This window comes from Pelophylax lessonae, assembly GCF_965119305.1.
Source record: "Pelophylax lessonae genome assembly, chromosome: 5".
In the NCBI taxonomy this organism is placed as follows: domain Eukaryota; kingdom Metazoa; phylum Chordata; class Amphibia; order Anura; family Ranidae; genus Pelophylax; species Pelophylax lessonae.
Genome location: NC_138772.1, coordinates 100,621,091 through 100,647,202, shown reverse-complemented (window position 1 = coordinate 100,647,202; position 26,112 = coordinate 100,621,091). Strand labels below are relative to the sequence as shown.

Here is a 26,112-nt window from a genome sequence, read left to right as displayed (position 1 = left end):
TGTCTGATCCTGCTTGGCTATACACTCTTCGTTGTAAACTGACTACGGTTTACCATGGCTGCCAAGCTCTGACATCGTGGTTAGTTTATGTGCCTCCATTGTCTGCAGCCCTGCTTTGTCCTCTCCTCCCTGCCTGTTTTGTGTCAGTGCTCACCCCCTCCCCTCCCCTCCCCTCCTGCTGCCCATATAGCTACAATAAAAACCTCCCATCCCCTCTTTAACATAACGTTATGTGCCCGTGTCTGTGTTATATAAAAAATATGCCGATCTGTACTTATATCAGAGCGTCTCCTGGCTGATGTCAGTAAGAGTGATTGGCCCCGCCCCCTATAGCTGTCAGCCGGGCAGAGGAGAGAGCCGAGAAGTCATGTGAGCGCCAGGAGACGCTCTGCTATAGGTACAAATCGCCATATTTTTTATGTAAGGCAGACACATGGGGCACATAACGTTATGTTACAGAGGGGATGGGATGTTTTTATTATGTTAAATTAACAACCACTTTAATACAGCTGATCAGCAGAGATTTTACAATAAGAATACGAGGGGGATTTTTACTAATACTGGAGCAGATAAAATCTGGAGCAGCCACGCATGGCAACCATACAGCTTCTACCTTTCATTTTCTAAGCTTAACTGAACAAGCTGAAGATAGAAGCTGATCAGTTACCATGCACAGTTGCACTAGATTCTGTCTAATTCAGTTATAGTAAATTCCCTCTAATATGTGTGGCCAGCCCAGGAAAAGCAAGAAAATGTTTTTGATAACATTTCAGAATATATTTCAAAACATTCAAAGGCAATAGAAACAATGTACATGAATTAGTTTACACAATTATATATTTAACCATGTTCATTATACAATGTGGTATTTTCCTAGTTGCTGGTTTTCAAAACCACACAATCCTTTTCCTCTGACTGCAGTTTTCAGGCCCAGGGTACCCAACAAGTTTTGAGCTATATCTAAAACAATCTCCTCCCCAGGGATAGAATGCCACTCTACAGGATACAAAATATTGATTTGCAATCCTGTCCGAAAAACTATTTGTTACTAGTAACCAATAACAAAGCAAGAAAAAGGAGAAGACACAAAAGCCATAAATACTTACATGTAATACATTGTAACTTTGTGACAGGTGCTACTCAAGCTTGTCACCAGATAAGTCACCCACCATCATCAGGGAACCTCAAAAGTTTGCGCAAAGACCACCAGGCCAATTGTACCCAGGCTCTGTGTCATTGTGGGATATACCTTGAGGGCTGCCTTGAGTTTGTTTCCCTCTAGTGTTTAGCTTGGGCATCGTGTCATAATTTACTAAAGGCAGAGAGAAAGAGAGACCACTACTTAGAGCAGGGGATTGTGGAACATGTGGTCCAGAGAGCAGGGATGTCCATGGAGACAGTGCTGCTGCAGACTACAAGTTCCAGCCGGCTGGAGAGAGAAGAATGCTAGGCGAGCACATAAATAGCCTGGTCTGGGGAGGAGCTCTTCCTCTGGGGACCACGGCCTTCAGCTGAGAACAGAGACCCGGCCGCTCTGGGGAATGCGACCAGGCGCCACAAGCTTGTATGACAGAGTCTTTAGCGAGTGAGCCATGCACCTGCAGGCAGATCCACCATCGCCATCTCCCTGTTGGCTGAGTAATTATCGGGGGTCATTCTCATCATCACCGTTACAGACTCGCAGTTAGTGAGCGGGCAGAAGCCCACCCCGACTACATCTTACAAGACACACTGCATGCAGGCACCTTCACCCCATCTCTTTACAGAAAAGCTTCTAACCGGAAACGCTTTGCATCTGCACTAATGCTGGTCGCCATTGCACAGCAATCTCTCTCTGCCCTTGTTGAGCTCACCTACACAAGGACTCCTCTCCTCTTGACCCCCCCCCCCCATAAAGAGTGCCTTTCCCCTGGCCCGCTCCTACGCAGAGTGTCACTGGGAGTGCCCTCAGAATCAACAACCACCACCAGGGTCCCAGTACCACCTCCTGACCCCCCGACTATCAAGAGGGGTCCACACCAATGGAGCTATCAGGTAATACTGAAAGGGAACACCCACCCCAGGGTTCCTCTTATCTTTGAGCAGCTGGTGCTGGCATTGCCAGAAGCCGTCTGAGCCCCCTCTGCTCGGACAGCTCCCGCTGAGGATCGCGGTGGTCCTGCCTTTTTGAGCCGCTCGCTGACCCCTCCAGCGTAACAGGCTCACACCAGCCAGTACCTGGCCCTCTTCCATAGGCCGCAGACAGGACCAGAAGCCACGGCCCCAGCGGAAGTGCATGCCACCACTGGACGTGACATCACCACGCCCTCAGGCCCAGCCTTGAGCTCCATCACAGGCCACACAGAACGCAGGGAGGAATAGTGCACCCCCGGTGACACCCCCCGAAGCATCTTTCCCACCCTCAGGAGAAGCTGGGGTGGCTAAGCAGCGAACCTGCAGGCACCTTCCCCAAGGCCCAGGGTTCCACCAAGAAATAGAGACAGGGGGAGAGACCTCAGCTTCTCCCCACAATGAAAACCGGCTTTAGCCTCCCCGGCTGATGAACCCTGGTTCCCAGCGATGTCTCCCCACGGGAGGAAACACCAAAACTCAGGGTCCAGTGGGGCTGGAGGGGCTTAAATCTTGAAGCTAAGGCGGTGTTTCCTGTGAAGGGAGGAGCCAAGGTCTCTCAGAGGTGGCAGTCCTGAAAGACGATTAGGGAAAATAAAAACTGCAGAAGTGATTAAATACCACCAAAAGAAAGCCCCATTTGTGGGGGGAAAAAGGACATTCATTTTATTTGTGTAACGGGTCACCCTAACGTGCAATTGTCAGTTAAATTAACGCAGTGACATATTGCAAAAAAATGGCCTGGTCAGGAAGGGGGAAAAACCGTCCAGCGCTGAAGTTGTTAAGTATTCTTAGTAAAATAATCCTTTACTTTGCTACAGTCTGGTGTCTTTGCTATTGCATTCCCTTTGAATTATGTCTAAACCCAGGGTGTCAGAGATGTTGGGAGGCTTGCAAAGTTAGGGCAACCTTTGGAAACATCTTCCAGCGGCCCTTACGGGTGTGGCGCTACACAATATTTAAATTTGGCTAAAAAAAAATATAAGAAAGTGTATTCCAATAATCTGGGATAATCTAGGTGGTCTATTATAAGCATTATGACCCTCATGAAATACAGGTGCCATTTTCCCCCTAGCATCAAAGAATTGGACTATTTTGGCATTATTATAAACCATATGAAAGGGCTGAACTGAAGCATTGGCCATTAGATGCTAGCTATGAAAAGGAGTCACGGTTATTATCACACCTCTTGAGATTTGGTGATTCATTTTAGAATATGGTGGAAATTGGTATTGGAATTTGTTTCACTGTTTGATCTATGTGGGAATGGGATAATGAAGTACTATAATTACCTTTATTTAAGTTTACCTCCAAATATTGTAGTCTCTCTATTTTTTATAATTTATTTAAATGGAAATTGATGAAAGCTGTTGGATGGGATGGGAATTATGATTCCCTATTACTGCTGGTTGTCTAAAAATGCTATAGATAACATTTAAATAGGATTGAAAACTATGATATATTTATATTTTAAACACTGGTTATTATGAGGGTCCTAATGCTTATACTAGATCTTCAAGATTACTTATTGGAATAAATTATATTATTTTGTTTAGCAATAATTTGAATATTGGCCTGGTGGTCTTTGCAAAAACCTTGAGGTTCCCTGATGTTGGGGGTGAATTATCTGGCGACAACTTGGGCGGCGACTGTCTCAAAGATGCAATTTATTACATGTAATTGTATTGATGGCTGTTGTGTCTTCTCCTTTTGCATACTTTGTTTTTGATAACCATTAAGAAATTCCTTTTATGGACATGATTGCAATTCAATATTTTGTATCTTGCAGAGTGGTATTCTATCCCTGAGGAAGAGATTGTTTTGGATAAAGCTTGAAACGCGCTGAGTACCCTGGGGCTGAAAACCCTGCAGTCAGAGGAATAGGATTGTGTGGTTTTGAAAACCAGCAACTAGGAATACCACTATGTATAATGAACATGCTTGAATATCTAATCATGTAAACTCATTCATGTACATTGTTTACATTGCCTTTGAATATTTTGGAATATATTCTGAATTTATTTTAATCAAAACATAATTTTTTTAAAATAATGAGAAATAAAAAAGTAATGGTACTTTTATTAATTTGTATGGGTGTCTTTAAAATCTCACCGCAGAGGTTCAATGCACCTGGCCTCACCCACCAACTCTTTTAGTTTAGGTAACGGATCTGAACAAATATATTGCCTATTAAAAAAATACTTATCTCAGAAACTCTATGTGGAAATTTAACACTATAGAAGGTCCCAATAGACTGAGCATATATATATTGTGACAGGAAGTCAGCTAAATCTGGGAATGTAGTCACAGGAAGGAGATACATTTCCACCTGATTTAGAAAGTTCATTAATTAATTTAGGGTGTTGGCTACAGAGCTAGCCAGCAGGAAGTTGAAAGGCCTTCACCTGTTCAGAATGAGGGAGTTAAGGCTCTATAATTTGTTCAGAGAAAGTCCTATTGTTTGCTGCCTCCTGTCGCCGTGTGGGCTGGGAGAGGAAGGCAGACATACGTGTACCTCCCGACGCCGTGTGGGCATGGGAGAAGGACTGCTGCCTCCTGTCGCCGTGTGGGCTGGGAGAGGGGGACAGTCGGATGTGTGCCTCCCGACAAGCTGGTGAGCATGGGAGAAGACCCCCTACAGCGATGTGAAGCTAAGGAGGGTAACCACGAGTGAAGACGTCTCAAAGGTGAGAAGACAAAGTGTTCCATGTGAAGAGTGTGAAGAGTAAAGGGACCTGTTAAATGAACTGTGTTCAATGTGAAGAATCTGAAGAGTAAAGGATCCTGTTATAAATGAACATGTGCTGTGTGAAAGAAAACAAAGGGACATGTTCAATGGACAATGTTTGTGCTGTGTGAAAAGCAAACAAATGGACATTTGAGTGTCTGCTGTAGGATCAGCAGTGTCGGCCCAACAGTAGGTTGGGAAGACTTCTTAGGTAGGTTCCAGCGTGAGAAGGTAGCCGCCCACAGAGGCAAGGATTTATTTTCTGTTTTATTTTATTTTGGCTGTTTTGACGCTTGCAATTATGTGAAGTAAATTGCATGAATAAATCAGTCTTGTTTTCAACCTCTGCTCGGCTATCTCTCTGTGAAAACGCACCCCCAAAGGGGTCACCCATACGCCTACCACCGAGCTAATCCCTCACATATGGTGGAGGTATGCAGTGGGCAGAAGCAGCAAGACCCCTGCAAGGAAGTGCAAATGTTTGATGAACTTTATCTGGTGCATGAGATTGCACAATCTATGTGTGCAGGAGAGAAGATCCTGACAGAAAAAAAAAAGTGTTTTAAAGAGACAGCGGTCTCAAAATTATTTGATGAACTTTGTTGTGTCTGGTGCAAGTGACTGCACAAACTGTGTGTGCAGGAAAAGAGATCTTGCAAGAGAGAGAGAAAAACTACATGTGTTAAAGAGACAGTGGTCTGAAAAATTTTTGCTGGACTGTGAAAAATTTGTTTGTGGGGTTATTGAAGATGGGGCGTTCAAAACGCCTGAAGAATGCAAAGATAGATGAAATGAGAGACCGGATTCTATGGATGGAGGGGATGTTGCCGTCTGAACCAGCCCCATCCATGCCTAAAGAGAGTCTACTAAAGAGGAAGGTTGTTGTCCCTAGCAACACTGATGAAACCGCTATGGAGACGCAGTGTGCTCAGATGAAAAGTAAACTCAAAATGGAGGAGATGTTGAAACATCTGATTATATCAAATGCAGCTCAACAGCAAGCAAATGCAGCTCAACAGCAGGCAAATGCGGATTTTCAGCAGAGCTTTGCAGCTCAACAAAAGGCTCATCAAGAGAGCATGGCAGGCTGGAAACAGAGACGCCAGCAGCCAATGGAGGCCATCGGTTTGGAGGAAACCGAGTATGTGTGCAGGGCTGAGTTGGATGCCTTGCAACGGAAAATGGAAGAAAAGGAACAAGCCTTGGAATTGCTTAAAATGGAGCATAGAAACTTGCAGGAAATGAACTACTCAAGTCTCATGTGTTACAGTGGGAAGAATCCACTGCTCTTCTTTTGGTCGAGTTGCAAAAACGCAGAGAGACTATAATGGAGAAAGATACCATCCTCATGGAAAAGGAAAGTGAAATTCAGACTTTGCAGAAGCAAAGTATGGCTGATATGTTGGAGTTGCGTAATCAGCTGGAAAAAAGTCTTCAGTCTTTGGGAGCTACAAAAATAGACCTGCAGGAGTCGCAGGAACAGAATGTCGCTCTGAAAACGACATTGTCTCTCAGCGACAACGAGAAAAGTGAAAGAGAGGCTAAATTACTGAGTACTGTGTATGAGCTCACTACTTTGAGCAATGTGGTAAATGAATGGCGTGCGGACTGTGAAAGTTGGAAAGGGGAAGCCCAACGTGTCCAGCAGCAGTTAAAGGAGAAAGAAGCCTGTGTGGCAGAATTACATTCTTATTCCCAGATGCTAGCCAATGAGGTGAAGGCTCTTATGCAGGGAAAAGGAGATTGTGAACATAAGAGGGAAAAAGTAGAGGCACAGCTTCTGGAATCGCAAGTCAAGGTGTCAGAAGGTGACCGATTGTGTGCTAAGCTGTCAGAGAAGGCAAACCGACTGCAGGTTGAGTTGGACAATGTTACAAATCAGCTTTCTCAAGCAGACAGCAAATCTAGAGAAATTGCGGAAGATTTTTCTATCTTGGAATCGCAGCTGCAAGACACGCAGGAACTCTTACAGGAAGAGAGGTGTCAAAGGCTGAGTTTTAGCACAAAGCTCAAACAAATGGAAGATGAGAAAAATGGCTTCCTGGAACAATTAAAAGAGGAGGCGGAAGCAAAGAAAAACCTATCAGAGCAAGTCGCAACATTGCAAGCTCAGATAGCGGATATGAAAAAACGCATGGAAGAAAGCGTTGGTTCATTACAGTGTGTTGAAGATGTGAAAAAGAAGTTTGATCAGATGCTTGGTGAAGAGAAGACTGTGTCTGCAAAATATGCAGAAGAACGCGCACGTGCAGAAACGGAGGTGCGTGATAACGAGAGCAAAGCCCTGTTCTTGGCTCGCTCTTTGGAGGAAGCTCTAGAGTGTAAGGCTGAACTAGAAAGTGTTAAACAGCTGCGTACAGAAATGGAAGAATTGGTCAGCTCCAAGGATGATGTTGTGAAAAGCGTTCAGGAGCTAGAAAAGTCTAAGCGAGCCTTAGAACAGCAAGTAGAAGAGATGAAGATTCCGTTGCAGGAACTGGAAGAGGAATTCCAGGCAACAGAGGATCTGTCCCAAAGAGGGGATAGTGTGCCTGATGCAGTTTTTAAAAGGATCAGTGTTTTGGGGTCTGTCCTGAGTGAGCCTCAGAAATGTGACGACATGTGGCTTGAATCACCCCTTTGGAATAAACCGTTCCTTCAAAAACTTCAAGCATTGGAAAATGTATCATTAGAACTTCAGCAAACAAAGGAGCTGAGTAAGAAATGTGGTGATTTCTCAGTTCAGGCTGAAAACCTAGTGGAGAAAACTAAGGCTGTTGGTGAAAACGTGAAGCAAATGAATAAGTGCCTTTCAGGGAGTGTTTCCAAAATGGAACTGGTGAAAGACGGGTGGCAGAAGTTTGATCGTGATCTTGAGATGCATTCCATGTGGAATTCAGATAGAGAAAAAGAACTAGGTGACCTTGAGCGGTCAAATAGTTCAGCAGAAAGTGCATTGAAGAAACCTGTAAAAGAATGTGTTGCAGTTCCATGCTTCTTCACTGATGCAGAGAGGAGGTCTATAATGGATACCACCCAGATCGCTGGGTTCAACTGTGTTGTTGCCTTTAACCCCTATGTTGGTGGAAGGAAAGTTGATGATGTTCTGGTTGGCTACTTCTGTGAAGAGTTTGGCAAGAAATATAAACTGAATATCAAATCAAATAGTAGGCCTTTACTGCGACTCGCTCAGGAGGGCGAAAAGTTTAAGAAGTTGATGAGTGCAAATGCTTCAGATCTGCCTATGAATATGAAATGTTTGGTGAATGATATTGATATCTCTGGGAAAAGGAACAGGGGTCACTTTGAAGAAATGTGTGACAGCCTGTTGTCTCAATTGGAAAATCCTCTGCACAGCATCTTAGAGCAAGCAAAGCTCAAGAAGGAAGATCATTCCCTTTTACAACAAAAAGTCAATGATTGTGTACAGCTGTATGGAGAGGCAACTCAAGTCACAGAGGGATGTCAAGAGTCCCTACTTGGAACAAAGCTTAGTGAAGCAAAGGTTCTCAAAGTTTTGTGGAAAACATTTATTGATTGCAGAGAGAGGCGTCTTAAGAATGTTGAAGACATTAAGACTAGCCCAATTGAGTTGCCTATGGATCACAGTCCTCCATGGTGGATTGGACAGACGGTTATGAGGGACAAGCTGTCTGACATTTATGAGAAAGCTGTCAATGAAGATGACAGAAACGAGAAGGAGCAAAATGATGCCAAAAATGCAGTTGAAGAATGTGTATATGAGATGAGAGACAAACTGTGTGGCATTTATGAGAAATCCGTCAATGAAGATGACAAAAAAGTTTCATCCGGAAGCTTGAGGATAATAGGAGGCTTATCAGTGAGTCAGCAGTGCCTGACACATGCGTGCCTGGAAATATGTGTCCCAACCCTAGGGTTGAAACAAGAGGGGGGGGTATGTGACAGGAAGTCAGCTAAATCTGGGAATGTAGTCACAGGAAGGAGATACATTTCCACCTGATTTAGAAAGTCCATTAATTAATTTAGGGTGTTGGCTACAGAGCTAGCCAGCAGGAAGTTGAAAGGCCTTCACCTGTTCAGAATGAGGGAGTTAAGGCTCTATAATTTGTTCAGAGAAAGTCCTATTGTTTGCTGCCTCCTGTCGCCGTGTGGGCTGGGAGAGGAAGGCAGACATACGTGTACCTCCCGACGCCGTGTGGGCATGGGAGAAGGACTGCTGCCTCCTGTCGCCGTGTGGGCTGGGAGAGGGGGACAGTCGGATGTGTGCCTCCCGACAAGCTGGTGAGCATGGGAGAAGACCCCCTACAGCGATGTGAAGCTAAGGAGGGTAACCACGAGTGAAGACGTCTCAAAGGTGAGAAGACAAAGTGTTCCATGTGAAGAGTGTGAAGAGTAAAGGGACCTGTTAAATGAACTGTGTTCAATGTGAAGAATCTGAAGAGTAAAGGATCCTGTTATAAATGAACATGTGCTGTGTGAAAGAAAACAAAGGGACATGTTCAATGGACAATGTTTGTGCTGTGTGAAAAGCAAACAAATGGACATTTGAGTGTCTGCTGTAGGATCAGCAGTGTCGGCCCAACAGTAGGTTGGGAAGACTTCTTAGGTAGGTTCCAGCGTGAGAAGGTAGCCGCCCACAGAGGCAAGGATTTATTTTCTGTTTTATTTTATTTTGGCTGTTTTGACGCTTGCAATTATGTGAAGTAAATTGCATGAATAAATCAGTCTTGTTTTCAACCTCTGCTCGGCTATCTCTCTGTGAAAACGCACCCCCAAAGGGGTCACCCATACGCCTACCACCGAGCTAATCCCTCACAATATATATATATATATATATATATATATATATATATATATATATATATTGGATACTTCGTAATTTTTTTTGGTATGGTTGCTCCTCTTACTGTATACTTCCTGCAAGACTTGGTGGCTTGTTTCTGAGTTGTTAATTCACACAAAGTTTCCCAAATAAATTTGGATTAAAAAAAAAAAAAAAAAAGAAGTTGCTAGAGAATAAACGTAGAAAATACCCCTGTCATTTTTGTATTGCAGCGTAACATTCCCAAATCAACAGAAAATAAATACCTGTCAATCCATCTGCTGAGTGTAACAGCCTGCATACCCCACCACTAAAGCCAACCTATCCCACCTTCCATCTACCATCGTCTGGTTTGGTAAATCAATGCTATTATGCTAATGTAAGATCTTATGTCAATATGTAACTAACATGATAAATGTTGACATATTGGATGCCATTTCACTGAATCTCATTGAATAGATCTCAAACACAATTCTAAAGAATACAGGGCAGCAATGCTAATCAATCATAATCAAAACAAATTGGCTACAAAATAAGGTAACGCATTAAAGCATGCTAGGGCCTCTAAACCTCCCGCTATCTGAACTGCCCCACTCCTGTTATTTTCTCCCCATCTTTAATACACTACCCTCTTCCTCTCAACCTCACAATCCAACCTTTCCCTTGCCCTTCTAGAACCCAATTTTCCCTGAAAACCCTAAAATGAAAATGGGAATAATTCTCTGTCTCCATAACCTGTATGATCTTATGCAATGTACAAGTTGAAATACTCACGGGTTATAAATCTTTCACCTTTATTTGTAATACCTTGCTCTTAACATCTACTATTATCTGAACATTCCCCATTAATAAAGTTGATATAGATGATAATACTTGTCCACTCTATTCAAAACTAAAAAAATATTTTGGCTGCAGTCAATTCCATACACCAGTGTTCTTGCTATATTGTAGGTGATCAAACCGTCTCATTTTTAGGTCAGTAGGTAAGAGGAGAACCTTTTTAAGCGTTGTCTGACACAGGTTTCTAATGACACAACCTGCCATAGTATAGACATCACATTAGAAGTACCGCCATGCATGTGACTGTGTGCACTCTCTGTAAGAACACAATGGTAATACAGCATCTGAGCATCACTTACCTTACTCTCCTGTACATTATGGCCCAGAGAAAACAGCACAAAGGGATTAGGTGTGCTGCCAATCTTCTTTCCCGACTGTGGACAGAACCGAACAGCATATAGTAAAACATTTTTGGTTCACAAGCTTTTTACTGACACTTCTTACAAAATCAACAGCACACGTACCAAAACATCAATAAAATCTCCCCACATTATTATGTGAGGGACACTACAGTGTGATTAAGAGTATAAAATAAAACATTATTGTTGGCCATAGGAACACAACAAATTAAAGTAAATTAAACATTAGCAAGCTCATGCATGTTAACACTGGGAAAAATATTATATGATGCAGAATTTAAAATGTACAAAGCATAAAGGGGCAAAATTGTACATTTCATGAACTGAAAATATAGCAGTAACATAAGGTGGAGAAAAGAGGATTAGGGAAGTTCCTGTTTTAGGTGACACTGTTCCACTGTGAAGGAAGCTAAGTCATGTTATCTTCTGCAGGACTGTCTATATTTAGGAGCACATTCTACAGTGACTGTGATAGGGGACTAGGTCAGTGTTCAAAACAAACAACCAAGAAACTGAACTATCCAAGCCAAGGGGCACTAAGAGCCTCATTTCAAATGCGAAAGCAACTGAAATAAATACAAAACTAGATCTCGACTAGACTGTGTTCTGTTAGAATATGATGAGGTTGATTTACTAAAGAAGCAGTGACAATTACTGCTAGTAATTAAGGTGGACCCAAGTCGACCTTGAATACTCAATTTTGTGCGACAGGGATTAATATAGGATTTTACACAAAACATGATTGGGTGATTACACATCTGTGAACACTGGCTCATTAGGGACCACAAATATTCACAATGCAAAGCAAATAGTTTCTATTCCTTTAGCAAATAACCCATATTTTCTTTCCCTGTTATAGTATGCTGTGAATTTATTTCACTTTTCAGTGAACTAAGAATATTTCCTTTGTCTTCGCAGTTACCTGACTGCATGATTATTAAAGAAGTTTCAGTTTCCTTAAGGTGTTCTGCTCCCCAAGGGTAAAAGTGCATGTAGTACTTTATTCCATCTTCCTATGTGTTGGCTAAAGCTAGCTGTGTACTTGGAAAGGGCACACCTCTTCCCTCAGCAGTCGTCCGACCATGCAGCGAGTAAGGAAATAGCTGCTTTGACTGATGGTACTTTTCTCCGTCTCCAAGCACTTATCCAGCGCAAGTATCTCACGGGGAATGCAGGGGGACTTGTCAGCTATAAAATAGTGCAGGTAAGTGCTAAGAGATGGAGAAAAATGACATCTGTCGAAGCAATTGTCTCCTTGCTAGCTGCATTGTTGGGCAGCAATGGAGGCAGTAGGGGTATCCTGTCTACCCCACAGCTTGCCTTAGACAGCACATAAGGAGATGGGACAAAGTACTGCATATGCTTTGCTCCCTGGTGAACACAACACTTAATAAAAAAGGAAGCCAGACGACTTCTTTAATGTGCATTTGATAATTGTTGATATAAGGCAAAGGAGACAAGTAGAAAGGTAGGTGAGGCCCTTGAGGTTTTTAGCAATGAAGTTTAGAGTGGTCCTCACATATGAAGTATATAGCTATAGAATGATCTACATTTTTTAATTGTACCAACTAATCAGTCTCTCGCCTATGCATTCTGTTCTACCAACAGGTAAAATACAAGAAGATTGGTTGTTAGGGAAGAAATAGATACTGTTCTTCAGTTAAACACTTTAAACATGAGGATCAATGTGCTTTGGAAGCGTGGTGTTGAGCCCTGTCCGTTCAGCATTTTGTATGTAACAATGACAGTGCCAGGAGGTTTATTTTGAAGGAAAGTTTGGCGTCAGTCACACTGTTGTCAAGTGAGCAGGACAGCAAGTATAGATACATGCCCATGGACCAGAAAAGACAGGGAATGCAAAATCATATTTTAAAATAAAATCAATAGAAAAAAATGATTGTGAGGGTCACCAATATGCATGGTTGACAGTTTATTTTGACTGTTATTAAATTTTGATTAAAAAAACAAAAAAAACAAACAGTGTTCAACCACAGAACATGCATAAGGTGAAATGCGTGTAGTTATGGCAGCTTTTGTTCTAATTACTGTGGGAGTTAAAGCTTTATATTCAAATGGAAAGTTCACTTTAGTTTTCTTTATCCAAGTGTTATTTTTACATTTCTATTTTTTGTATATAGTAAAAAAAAAAATATTGAGTTGAAAAAAAGGAAATAGCTGCAACTTCCAGTATGTGAAATATAGTGTGGACTTGGTGGAGGGGACTGTGTGAGATCTCTAGTTACACCTTTGTGAAGAACTGAAGGGAATTATGAAAGAAAACTCCCCCCAGGATCTTACCTCCTAACCATGCCATTGTGACGTACAGAGGTGAACAAGACTTAAATAAGGCTTAAATGCCACATTTCACACAAAGATGAAATTTTCATAAACAGAAGAAACAAGGACTAACCTACCATTCTTACCCTTTTGCTCTATAGCCTCATGCCTATTTTATTAGGTCTGCAAAAAGATCTTTAAGCTCCTGTTCAAATCAGGCCAATTTGACATGTCTAATCGCATGCCAAATTGGAGCCTATTGCTGGCAATGGCACCGTCTTAATAGGTGCGACGCCATACTGATTCCCAAAAGTAGTTCCTGCACTACTTTTGGCGACTTCAATAGACATCTGTGCATTAACCTGCGCAGAGGTCTCTCAAATCGCTCCCGAATTCAGACTGAGATGCCGGATTGAAATTGTGCGAGTTCAGCTGAACTCGCATGATTTCAAACCCGCCCTCAGTGTGAACATAGGGCTTAATGTCCAAAGTGAAACTAGTATACAAGACCATTGTGCAGGCATAAGAAAATCTGTGTATTCGTTCAGCAGGAATCGGCAGAGACTTGAACCATTATTGGGCAGGCTGAATGTACCAAGTTGATCGATTGACAATCAGCCTGGGTACAATCAGCCTGCCAGATTTGCCTACGATTATTGCAAGCAGCTGATAGAGCCGCTAGCGATAATCACGGTCTTCTGCCGGCAGGGCGGCTTTGGGAGAAGACAATTGCTCGGCAGGAGGGATTCCCGTCAGCCCTGTGTGTTGAAGGGGAATCCTGAGAATTTGTTTCCTGCAGCCCGTGGAGAAGGAAAAATAAATTTACACCGTCTATGGCCTGCCTAAGTCTGGACAAATTACAACACTCTGGCATACAGTTGTGAAAGAAGCCTTGTCTCTGTAGCAACTTTCTTACACAATCCCATATTGCAGTGGACACTCAAAAAGGGAAAATAATGACACAGACCAAAGTGCATCATGTTTCAATGCACATAAATGGATACCTGTTTTGTGAATATTGGCTGCTTCCCTGCACGATGCAGATGACTGGCACACTTTAAAATACAAACTGTCATGTTGAGGCAGTCTGTACAAGCCAAGCCAATCTCCTGCATGCTTTTTCTTTTTCAGTCATACATAAGCTGTTGGATTCCAAGTTTAGGCTCTGATAGATGGAACTGTGATGGTTACCTTTTTAGCTTTGTCAACGGCAGACTTCTTCATACCATCCTGGTTAATTTCTAATGGATTATTCTTATAATGGGGAAAAATGAACACACGTAGGGTTAATAAACCATGCTATGAGGGTGCTCTTGCAGGTTAACCACAGGAGGGCACAATAACAGGCACAACCACATGACACACAACAAAGACAGCAGGAGAGATGGTTTCCAACAAATGCAAATTAAAGAGAGAAGAGGACATCACTGTAATGTGCAAAAGAGAAAAATTAATCTTAAACCATAAAAAAAAAAAAAAATATATAGTAATTACTAATACATTGCTTTGTTACAAGGCCATATGTACAAGGTAAGCTCCATACATGTAACCAAAAAATTATTAACTAGATGTGAACTAATGCAAAATGTAAACTGGATGGAGAGCAGCCTTAAAGTGAACCTGTGACCAAGCTATGGACATTCAAACATTTACACTTTCTTAGGAAGCAGCAAATTATTTAAAAACAAGCCCTCTCTGACCTAGGTAGCTGTGGACACTATGAAACAATTCATTCTTAAAGCTCCTGGCAGAGGCACTGAAGTTATGCAAGTTGGTTCCCTCAGCAGTTCCCCTCACCTTGCTCCCACTTCCACAGCAACTGCTCTGTGTTTAAACTACAGATTAGAAGGTTAGAAGGGTGCTAAATAACTGTGGGGGGAGCAGAATGAGCTACAGAGAACTTGAATTAGTTCATGACTTCTAATTGCAATATGAGGATGCACAAAGTGTTTGCTGCTACAATTCAAATGTTCATGAGGGTTTCCATTTAAAATGCATTTACTGCTTATTAGGATTATTTATTTGACTACTTGACTGTCCATATCCTGTCCAGAGATTCACTTTGAGGGCTGGTTCACACTAGAATGAGGTGTGGAAAAGGCCCGTTCTGTGCGCGTTTCCTACTGCAGATGATGAACAAGCTGCCCCTTCAATCTACAGTACATGGGGGCGCCAATGTACTGAAAATGGTACCCCAAAGGCAGATCACAAACACAGTGCCCCTGCAAGCAACAAAACACACATGGTACCACAGTACTAAGTGGTTTGCTGCAGTACCTTTTGAAAAGGTAGTCCAAGTGCTACGTTTTTTGCGGTCCAGGGCGTTTTGCAGCCCATTCAAATGAATGGGTTTTAAAGAAAAAAAGCACTGAGTGGATATCGCACAGGAATGTGTGCGTTCCCATTACTATCCCATTGTGAGCCGAACCTACAAGAGAATTTTGATCACTAGATTTGCATGGAGCGATGAGATAAATATACTACAGTTGTGTTCAAAATAATAGCAGTCCAGAAAGACGTAGAAGGAATCGGAAAACTACCATTCGAATGGTTCGAAGAATAGCCAAAATGGCAGACTCAGCCAATGATCAGCTCCAGGTTGATCAAAGAAGGTCTAAAGTTACCTGTGAGTACTGTACCAATTAGAAGACGCCTATGTGAAGCCAAGCTATTGGCAAGAAGCCGTATAAAAATACACTCCAATAGCAAAGAGCTAATTCTGAATGTTTGGACAAAAATTAGAGTAGTGCTAATGTTTTCTTGTGCCTACATCAAATAGTTTCAAATAGACAAAAACTTTATTTTTTATAAATAAAACTGTACATACACACCAAAGTCTATCATGTGTTTTCTAGACCGATTTTTAAATTGTTTACAAACTCATCTACTCTACTGTGAAAAATCGACACCAGTTGTGCTTACAGTTTGTGTTTTTTGACCCCCATATATAATTATTAGGTCATAAATAGCTTGTGTCCCCTTTAAATAAGGTAATTTATACTTCAGCACCTTCTTTTTTTTTTTTCTCCCACTGTGCGAGGTGTCAGGTCCCTTTAAATCCAATCGTCTATCATCCAACAAGCTTCCTTTATACTCTGTTCCTCCAGGTTGTAATGTTAGAACAAAGACAAAAAGCTGCATACTACTTTACCTTATAAAAGACACTTATTTACAGCCACTCTTCAAACATTGCACCCACACTTAAAAGTCCATTGACGCACTACTAAATGACAGCTCAAAGACAACTGCTGTGTTCAAATTGGTTTTTCAGATACTACACTACTAGGTTCCATACACTGCAAGTGGATGTCGTCCAAAGCCCCCACCCACACGCATTTTGTTACGAGGACACATGAATTCCATTGGACATTTGTCTTGGTGACAAAAAGCGTTGGGGTGGAGCCTTTAAATGACATCAGCCCACAGTGTACGAAACCTGGTGAGACAAAACATGCTGGGGCTAAGCCTTTGGATTACGTCAGCACGCATGGTATGGAACCTGGAAGTGCAGCATTTGAATAGCTGCTCGGAAGAACAGCAATTGTTTTTGAGCTGTCATTTACTAGTATGTTAATGCACTGATTGTGAGTGAAATGTATGAAGAGCGAGTTTAAATAAAAGTGTTTTTCATAAGGTAAAGCACTTTGTAGATTTTGTCTTTGTTCTAAATCATAACCTGGAGGAACAGAGGATAAAGGCAGCCTGTTGGCTGATGGAGGATTGGATTTAAAAAGGACCCTTGAGGTGGAGGAAAAAAGGTGTTGAAGCATACAGGATCCCAATTAAAGGGGAAATACGCTATTTATGATCTTACATTATATATGGGGGTCGTAAACGAAAGGTGAGAGCCCAACTGGTGTTGGTGTTTCACAAAGGGTGGAGAAGTAGAGTGGACGAGAGTTTCTATGCATAACTGAAGATCTTTGAAGAAAACACGAGAGACTTTGGTGTAAATGAACAATTTTAATTTGCAAAAAAAATAACATTTTTGTTAATGTAACACTATTTGATGTAGGCACAGGGAAACCATGCTACTTTAACTTTTGTCCAACTTAATTTTTTGACCCCGTGTGAAAAGCGTCACATGGTGTTGGCAGCTGAGATGGATTGGTTTAAGTAGTTTTGTTATATTCATTTTTTTTTTGGGGGGGGGGGGAATAGGAGCACCAAGGGGTTTAGGAGTTTTTGGGAATACAATTGTGAATGTTTACCAACTTAAATATTTCTCTGTCCTGCCTTACAATATACAATATTCTAGCGGCAGATGTGCATTTTATAGTGGTCAATTCATACCTGTATGTAGGAAAAAAAGGTAAAATAAATGCATATACTACTTTATATTAACTACACTATAGGTTGAAGTAAATCTGCCACAAACCTAGGCAATTTAAAGTGGGGTCAAATGAAAATTCATAAGCAGAGTTCACATTATTTACAAAAACCTACCTACATGTCAAAACGTTAAGTATTTCCAGAGGTATAGGCTGCTGAAGTCACATGCAAATATCAATTTTTTCCTCTAAAAGTAGTACGTTAACACCAGCCAAACCTATATATAGTCTAACAATTTGTGTTAAAAACAGAGATTTTACAAACTTGCAAATATATGTGGAAGCCAAACTGCTATGTTAAGGCTTCTTTATGGAGTGCAGTCATAACTCTTATCTTTAAAAGCTTCCAAGTTGGAGCATATTTAGCAGTGAAGAAGAAATGGACCACCTCCAAGCATATCTGCCCTTAATTTATAAAGAGGAGGGACAAACCAAAAGCCTAGCACAGCACAAAGGCAGCTGAAGGCAGACCATGTGTCCAGCAAGCCAAACAGAAATGGCAACCGCCCCAATTTAGAACTAGTAAGTTAGAGTAAGATGCACATAGACAGGCTTTGCAAGGATTATCTCTCTGCTTATAAATTTATCAAATTCTCACTCTAAAGTGGTTAGGTTTGTAACAGGTTAGCTATGAATTCAACAATTTCTCATTAAACAAGTTCATAGTGATATAGTGATGTGTGGGATAGTAATGCATTTCAGTTTTCAGAGGGTTGCATTGGGTGGACTTGGCCTCCATGGTCTTAGAGTTTGTAAGGCAGCTTTCTACATCAAACATCTGTCTAACTACTACTGGATTTAAGAAACAGTAATTTTTTATATTGCAAAAGTTATAGCACAAAGCTGGCAAAACAGGGGCCAGCTGAGAAATTTAAACTACTACTAATTCAGCCCACTGGCATCCAAAAGAGTCTCCACTGAAAATGAATGATATCTTAACTCAGAAAACAAAAATGTAATAAGCTGCAGCTTACCAGTATTTAAAAGTGGTAGATACAATTGTTTTCTTTGATTTATTTTTTTCAATTTTTTCAACTACCGTGAACTGGTAACACACTCTGTCCCACGGTGACCACGCTCCCTCATCTTACTGTTTTTTTTGTGGCAGCAGCTTTGTCACCTTAAGCTGCTCCCCTGCTTCACTGTATAACATAGGGAGGGGGGGTTTGTAGGTCACAGAATTGAACTGGGAAAGCTGATAACATTAAGATCTCAGTTTAATGCACAGGAACTTACATGTACATTGGGTTTCTGGCAGGATCAACAAGTATATTCTGCACTTGCAAATAGTGCTTAGCCTTAAAAAAAGAAAATAAATGCAGCCACCATATCTAAGGACTGATAAGCTGCAATATATTACATCATTGTCCTTGTTTTCAGATACAAAAAAAAAAAAAATGCACGTGACATTGATAGACCAAATTTTATATTAGCTGTTAATACACTTGAACCTGCAGGACGATTGTTACGAACATAAGTTTGCAAAAGAAGTCTAAGGCTGACACAGCTTTAAAATACTAGCTGGTATTTACTGGGATTACCATGGTTTGATTAACAGTAATTTTTAAATAGTTGGTGTTGAAAATAGTTTGAGGACATGCTGAAAAACATGCACTGTAGCCACACATGCATGTTTATTGCAGCACTCAGCAGCCGCCACCCAGAAACTCACAAATAAAGTTCTATACAGGGAAGAAGTGTTTTCACAAAAGATCAGTCCAGAAGCTCTCCGCTCTTTTAAGTAGCCACAACCCAAGTTCCCCTCGTAGATACTCTTGGAAGGTAACAATGAAGTAGTGAAGCAAAGAATGACCAAAGCAAAGCAAAAACAAATGACAAAAAAATGATAATTATAAAATAAGCATGTGAGCAAACATACAATACATGTAACATGGAAATTCTGACAATAACAATGAATTCAGTAGATCAGGAACAAAGGATGAAATGCAAAGCTATGGAAAAATAAATTGTTTTCAAGTAAAAGATTTGTGAGCAATGAAAAGGAAGTAAAAGAAAATGAATTAAACAGGATGACTGCAATGGCTTTTCTCCGAGCGACTAAGCCGCTAATACGTCTTCTCTTATTCTACGCAAGGAAAGCTATAGCGATTAAATGGAAGTCGAATGACCCACCAACTTTAAACTTTTGGAAATCTCTGATAAATAATGCCACCCCCTTTATACAAAAAGTCACCTATTCCTCACGAGGCTGCCCAGCCAAGTATGATAAAGTGTGGGACACCTAGACAAAATCTCTTTCTACTAATGACGCCTAGGCAGTGTTATTAGTGTGTGGCTTTTCATATTCCATCAAATTCCCAAGCCCCAAGGGTTCCTTAAAGCAACTCTTTCTTGCACACCTTTACTGAGTTAAAGTATATACTATTATCATATCCAGGTACTAATTCTTCTTTAAGTGAAAGGTGATAGAGAGAAAGAGAATCTACATGTAGTGATGTCACCTTCAATCCAGTTTTTTGATTGAACCGAGCAGCCACATTTTTTTTTTTTTATTGCAGTCTTAAGGAGTGTGCTTTATGTAGATGTAATGTTTGAGCTGGGGAATACCCAGAGGCTCGGTTTAGTTATACCCTATACCTATTTTGAAAATAATAAAAAAAAAAAAAAAAAAAAAAAAACACGATGAATGACAGCCGATGATTCATAATGCAGAGGAAATAAAAGATCCGTTGAAAATCAAACAAAAATGATGGTAATCTGTCTTTCCACCTCAGGTTTCACAGATAACGGAAAATTAAATGCATACCTTGCCGTAATTTTCCTTTCCTGGTGCCAATCCATGGCAGCATACACATGGTTGGTTGCTCCACCCCCAATCAACCCACAGGACCACTTTAACTCTATAAAAGAAAGAGTCAGCCCCCCCCGTCATTCTTGTAACTAGACTCAAACGAGAAGGATTATAGTAAGGGAGGGCGTATGCTGCCATGGATAGGCACCAGGAAAGGTAAATTACGGAAAGGTAAGCATTTAATTTTCAGTTTTCCTGGTGCCTCCATGGCAGCATACACATGATTAATAACTCGCTCACGGGGAGAGTTGCTGCAAAAAATCTTATTTAATTTAGATTACAAAACAGACAACTGTAAAAGCTTTTCCCCCCAAAGTCACGGGAAGTAAGTGCGGCTGATCAAGGCTATAGTGGGTCATAAAGGTGGTAAAAGATAACCAACTTGCTGCCCGGCATATTGTTTCTGGAGAGACCCATGATAAAGCCGCCCAAGAAGGGGCCATCCCCCACATCGAGTGTGTGTGCGCATTGATTGCTTTTGGAACCAGAAGACCACTAGCCCGATATGCTGGCTGTGATAGGCGTAAAATCCAATTTGCTAAAGTTCTCTTGAAACCTGCCAGACCCCTTCTATCTCCATTAGGGATTAGAAAGACGACGATTTTTGCGAAAGGGTTGCGTCAGCTCAATATATCGCCGGAGAGTCCTTGTCACGTCCAGCTCATGTAGCTTTGAAGTTGCTGGGTCTTCTTCGAAAGTTGGGAGAACCAATTCCTGATCAAGATGGTATAACGAGAGGACCTTGGGGACGAACTGATGTAATGTTTTAAAGATCACTCTGTCTGGAAAAAAGGTAATATGGGGGTCTTGAGCCCTTAAGACTTGGATCTCCGAAACCCTCCGTCCAGAGATGATGGCAATTAGAAAAACTGCTTTAAGGGTGATACCCGATCCGCAGCAGCCGTTTTTAAACTTTTATGTACTGTTCATCAGCACTATCTAAATAAAGGCTACCTTTTAACGGTACTGCACTATTGGAGCACTTTATTTATTTTTCCCAAATATTGGACCTGGAGGATCGAGTTCATCCAAGGGAGCGATCCCGGACCACGGGGAACCACAAGGCCCAGCAGTTACCTCTCAGCGCTACACGCTCTAAAGGTCTTTTTACTATAAGGTATTTAAGACCCACTACCTCTGGTGAGTGTAAACCCCCACTATTCCAAGTCCCAGCAGTTGGACTACTGGAGGACCCAACACTAAGCACCTGCACTTTCCCATACCTGGCACTGAAAACCTTTATTCATGCACCAAGTCACCTATGAACTGTTTATTTGGACATTTTCTGGCACCATTTTTGGCACCAAACCTGCACTTTATGTTAAACAAAGTAATTATTTAATGTTTATTGTGATTTATTTATTGTGAATATTTTTTGGTTTACTATCACGTAGTTTTATGATCTACAACAAGATTTTATATATTTTTTATTTATTTATTCACATTCATTACCACTATATTGCCGTACTCACTACTTAGGCTATGAACAAGTAATTCTTCTCCCCTGAACACCAGCAAGCGCTATAATAATCCCAATACTCTGGGGTTTTCAACTTCTCACTGACTTTAGTTTGCCTGTAACAGTATCAGGAAATGCTGCACGCATAGCGTGCGTTCCAAATTGTGAATCACCTTAACCGGACGTGACGCAATCAGAAGTGATGCCATGGGGTTAACCTCTATGCATTTCACCGGATATGGCATCCTCAGGAAGTTCAGTGAATATATACACATGGCTTAATTGGGTTTACCAAGATGGCCACCAACGGCTTCACGAGGCTACTGCGCATGCGCCGATGATGTGTCACTCGTGACACAGCTCCGCCTCTGAGACCGGAGCCCAAGGAGGCGGGCGCGAAGCGTGGCCGACACAGAGGAAGGGGTAAAGGAAGGAGCTGGTATGGAGCAGCTATGAGGCGCCTAATATGCATGCTAGCACTGCTGGAGGAGGGGTAAGCAGAGAAAGAAAGGCATCTAGCCGAGGCTATAGCATTAGGCAAGCACCCTGTACAGCTGAATTCTTAGTAGGAGAAGGGGAAAAGCACAATAAGTCCCTTGCAACTAAACCCACAAAAAGATCCACAGAAAAAAGTGCTCCCAAACCCATTGACGCCTTTGGCAGCCTAAGTACTGGGACTCCACAGACAGGAGTGCATGAACATGTAATCGTTGCACCACATAGTGGTGTGGTAAGGGCTGTTTCAGGTGATCCATGATCCTGCAGGCTTGAGGACAGAAAAAAAAAATGACATGGGGGGGGGGCTGACTATTTCTTTGATAGAGTTAAAGTGGTCCTGTGGGTTGATTGGGGGCGGAGTAACCAACCAAGTGTATGCTGCCATGGAGGCACCAGGAAACTAATATGCGAGGCCTTGAGCAGTCATGCAAAGCAACTATCCATAGGCTTCTGTATTCATCTTATGAAAGTATTCCACCTTCATCAAAAATAAAAGAACTCTCTTTGAAAGGTGAAGGGACTTCAGGGTAGATGTCATTTTTATCCAGCAGGTGTGTTAGTGCATGCCCCACCCACTTTTACCCAGAACCCTCTCTGCGGTTTAGAGAGGCTTAATTACTTACATTTCAAAGACATTATTGCTAAACTTACTTGCATACCCTTATGGACTGTATGAACCCCCACTATGGGAATGTTTATTATTACTTATAAAAACTAATAAGACATTTTTTTTGGGGGGGGGGGGGGTTTGGCAAAAGTTATTTTAGTTTTTATAGAATCTATAAATAGTAGGAAAATAAATTCTTTTCTTCTTTTGACCAGTGTTCGTTTAAAAAAATAGTTTTACTGTAAGTACAAAGTATGCATTTTCTTCCTCAAGTTGTTCATTTAAAGTGAAGTTTCTTGTTTGAAAATAAAAACGAAAAGTTATACTATTACTCTGATAGCCGTCTCTGTACAAGATGCCTGATAAATTGTCATCAACAGATGTATGGGGGACTATGCAGATGAGACACACTGAAGTCTAGTACACACAGGTCGAATGTCAGGCGGCATTAGCAGATTCAATAGAAACCGGCAGACATTCGGCCCATGGTACGGCGGCCGTTCGGCCAGCTTCTGTTGAAGGGTCATGACCGAAAAAGATCTGCCAACTGGCTTCAGATAAGGGCTTTCAGCCGCTGACCGGATTGTTCTGATTGGGGGGCTGTCCATCTGTCAGAACACAACATCGCAGCAAGAGAGATCGCTGTACTAACATCAGAACTAGTAGTGTGTACCAGGCTTAAGATAAACCGGGTTAGTAAAATGCCACTGGCAGTTTACAGAAAGATTAATACAAGTGTTTATATAACCTCAATATTAGAGATTGTGATCTCTTAGAACAGTCTGTTAAGTTCCCTAAACTGATCAGATGGTAAACTGTGTGCCATAAGCAAGTTTAGAGATAGGTCACTGGAGATAAGAGAATACCATGCTCAGGCCAATAGCAAGCTAAGTCACTTACAGGCAGATTTCTAGCAGAGTCCAGGTACAGGATGAGCAGAGCAGCAGAGAGACCATCATCTGCCTGATCCTTATCAGCCTTAATGCTTGCCAGAACCTGCAAAAAACACAGAAATAGGAGAGCTTTGACTATACAAATGTAGACTCATGTTTGATATCTGTACTTATAATGCACAACAATGAAGAGATTTTAAAATGTCAAAATTATACTAAAGTCTACCCCATCGACATACATCAAAACACTATTGCAATAGCACGATATTTGAGGATATTCATTTTGCGAATACAAGGTAGCACTGCACTTTCTTGGTTCGATTCAGCTGTTGTTGTGGGAACACATATCAATACTAGGCAGCTACAGCTGTGTTCAAAAGTTTGCATGCCCTGGCAGAAAATATGACTGATCATGAAAAAAACTGTTTTATTTAAAGATAGCATCAAAAAGAGTCTATGCGAGTAGCCCACAAGTGCAGACTTAAGTGGAAAAATCCTGATGGGAGATGTAGGTGTTACAGGTGCTCTTCAGTGTGCAAAACACAGCCCACCACCACATCGATTGGCCTCTCACCTTAAACCAAATGCAATCAGGCAACCAGATCTCCTCTCTTCCCAGGTAAACCAAGGCACCGCTTTTCATATAAAACCATGGAACAGTGACTCCACGACTCTCTCCAGCATGATCAATACAAAGGAGACAAAAGCAAGCAGCCCATAGTGTAAACCTGATACAAACCTTATTAAATCAAACAGTAAAATGGCCTCTTACTCTTGAGATGAAAAATAGACAGCAGTACAGATATGTGGCATCGTCGGGAGCTTCGAGACCAGCTCGGTCCTCACCGGTTTCCAAAGTGTCAGCGGGTGACGTCAGACGCTCCTCCTAACCCCCCGCACGCGTATCGCCTCCCGTGGGTAGAGGCTTCTTCAGCGGTCATAGGGATTGGTCAGACCGTCACCCTCATTCATAGCCCGCAATCACTGCTGATAGGCTAACGCCCCTACATGTTGCTATAGCGATATATAGACGCCGAGACCCGGAAGACACCGGGCAATAGCTGAAGCTTAAAGGGGAATAGAACAATATTCTATATGGAAAAAACTGTAAGTGGATCCTAAAAAAAGAGAGGGCTAATAATTTTTTTTTTAGGAACCAGGTAAACCGGTGCCTTGGTTTACCTGGGAAGAGAGGAGATCTGGTTGCCTGATTGCATTAGGTTTAAGGTGAGAGGCCAATTGGTGTGGTGGTGGGCTGTGTTTTGCACACTGAAGAGCACCTGTAACACCTACATCTCCCATCAGGATTTTTCCACTTAAGTCTGCACTTGTGGGCTACTCGCATGGACTCTTTTTGATGTTATAATATTATTGATTTTATCTAGCGCTGCACTATTTATTTATTTTTATGTTTGATGTGCTGGTTTTTTGTCTTTTGAACCTGAGTGCATAGCTGCTTTTTGATAGGATTTTGAGCGCTGATATACAGTGCATCCTTTTATTTAAAGATAGCCATCATATGAAGCCATTTATTATCACAGTTGTTTGGCTTCTTTTACAATCATGATAACAGAAATTACCCAAATGGCCCTGATCACAAATTTACATACATTGGGATATCTGGCCTAAATTGTAATTATGGTCTGTGATTATTAATAGTCAAAAAGTTTGTTCGCTCTAACGCAGATGCACAAAGCAGGCTAGATACTCAGCCATGGGGAGCAGAAAAGAACTGTCAAAAGACCCGCGTAAGGTAATGAAACTTTTTGAAGATGGAAAAGAATACAAAAAAGATAAAGTGGAAAATTCAGGGATCTCGATACCAAGCCCAGGTCAGGTAGACCAAGAAAGGTTGCAGCCACAACAGCCAGAAGAATTGTTCGGGTTACAAAGAAAAACCCTTAGGTAACCTCAGGAGAAATACAGGCTGCTCAGGAAAGACGGTGTGGTTGTTTCAAGGAGCACAATACAACGATACTAGAACAAATATGAGCTACATTGCCCAGTTGCCAGAAAGAAGCCTTTACTTTGCCAATGCCACAAAAAACGCCCAGTTAAAATATGCCCGACATCACCTTGACATGCCTCACAGAGCTTTTTTTGTGGTATTGGTTTTTCTGGATACTTTCTGGCAACTTGACCAAGGTTCTCACACCAGGAGGCTTGAATGTTGAGTTTGATCTCAACTGTTTTATCAGTGATTCCTGAGCTTACCCCCTGTGAGAGTACTTATATTGGTTTTTTGACCTTTTAATAAGGTTGTGTATAATATTATATTTTTAACCTTTTTTTATTAATTCATATAATTTTATTAATGAAATGGTAATAAAGCAGTGCTAAATGCAAAAAGTCAAATTGTAAAAAAAAATGTGTTAAAACACAACAAAATAAATATAATGTGCATATGTGAACAATT

The 26,112-nt window shown here is 41.5% G+C and overlaps 1 protein-coding gene across 2 annotated transcripts in view; it reads right to left on the bottom strand.

Annotated features, from left to right (window-relative positions):
* The window catches only part of ESYT2 (extended synaptotagmin 2), a 280,454-nt gene that overhangs the window by 38,824 nt on the left and 215,518 nt on the right, over positions 1 to 26,112 (bottom strand). Inside the window, exons 13-15 of one of the 2 annotated variants that reach the window (XM_082257732.1) lie at positions 23,704 to 23,799; positions 14,288 to 14,350; positions 10,760 to 10,834 (exon numbers count right to left, since the gene is read on the bottom strand). In XM_082257732.1, the coding sequence (XP_082113858.1) occupies positions 10,760 to 10,834; positions 14,288 to 14,350; positions 23,704 to 23,799 (234 nt within the window). The remainder of the gene's footprint in view (positions 1 to 10,759; positions 10,835 to 14,287; positions 14,351 to 23,703; positions 23,800 to 26,112) is intronic. The other variant, XM_082257733.1, reaches the window with a different exon arrangement.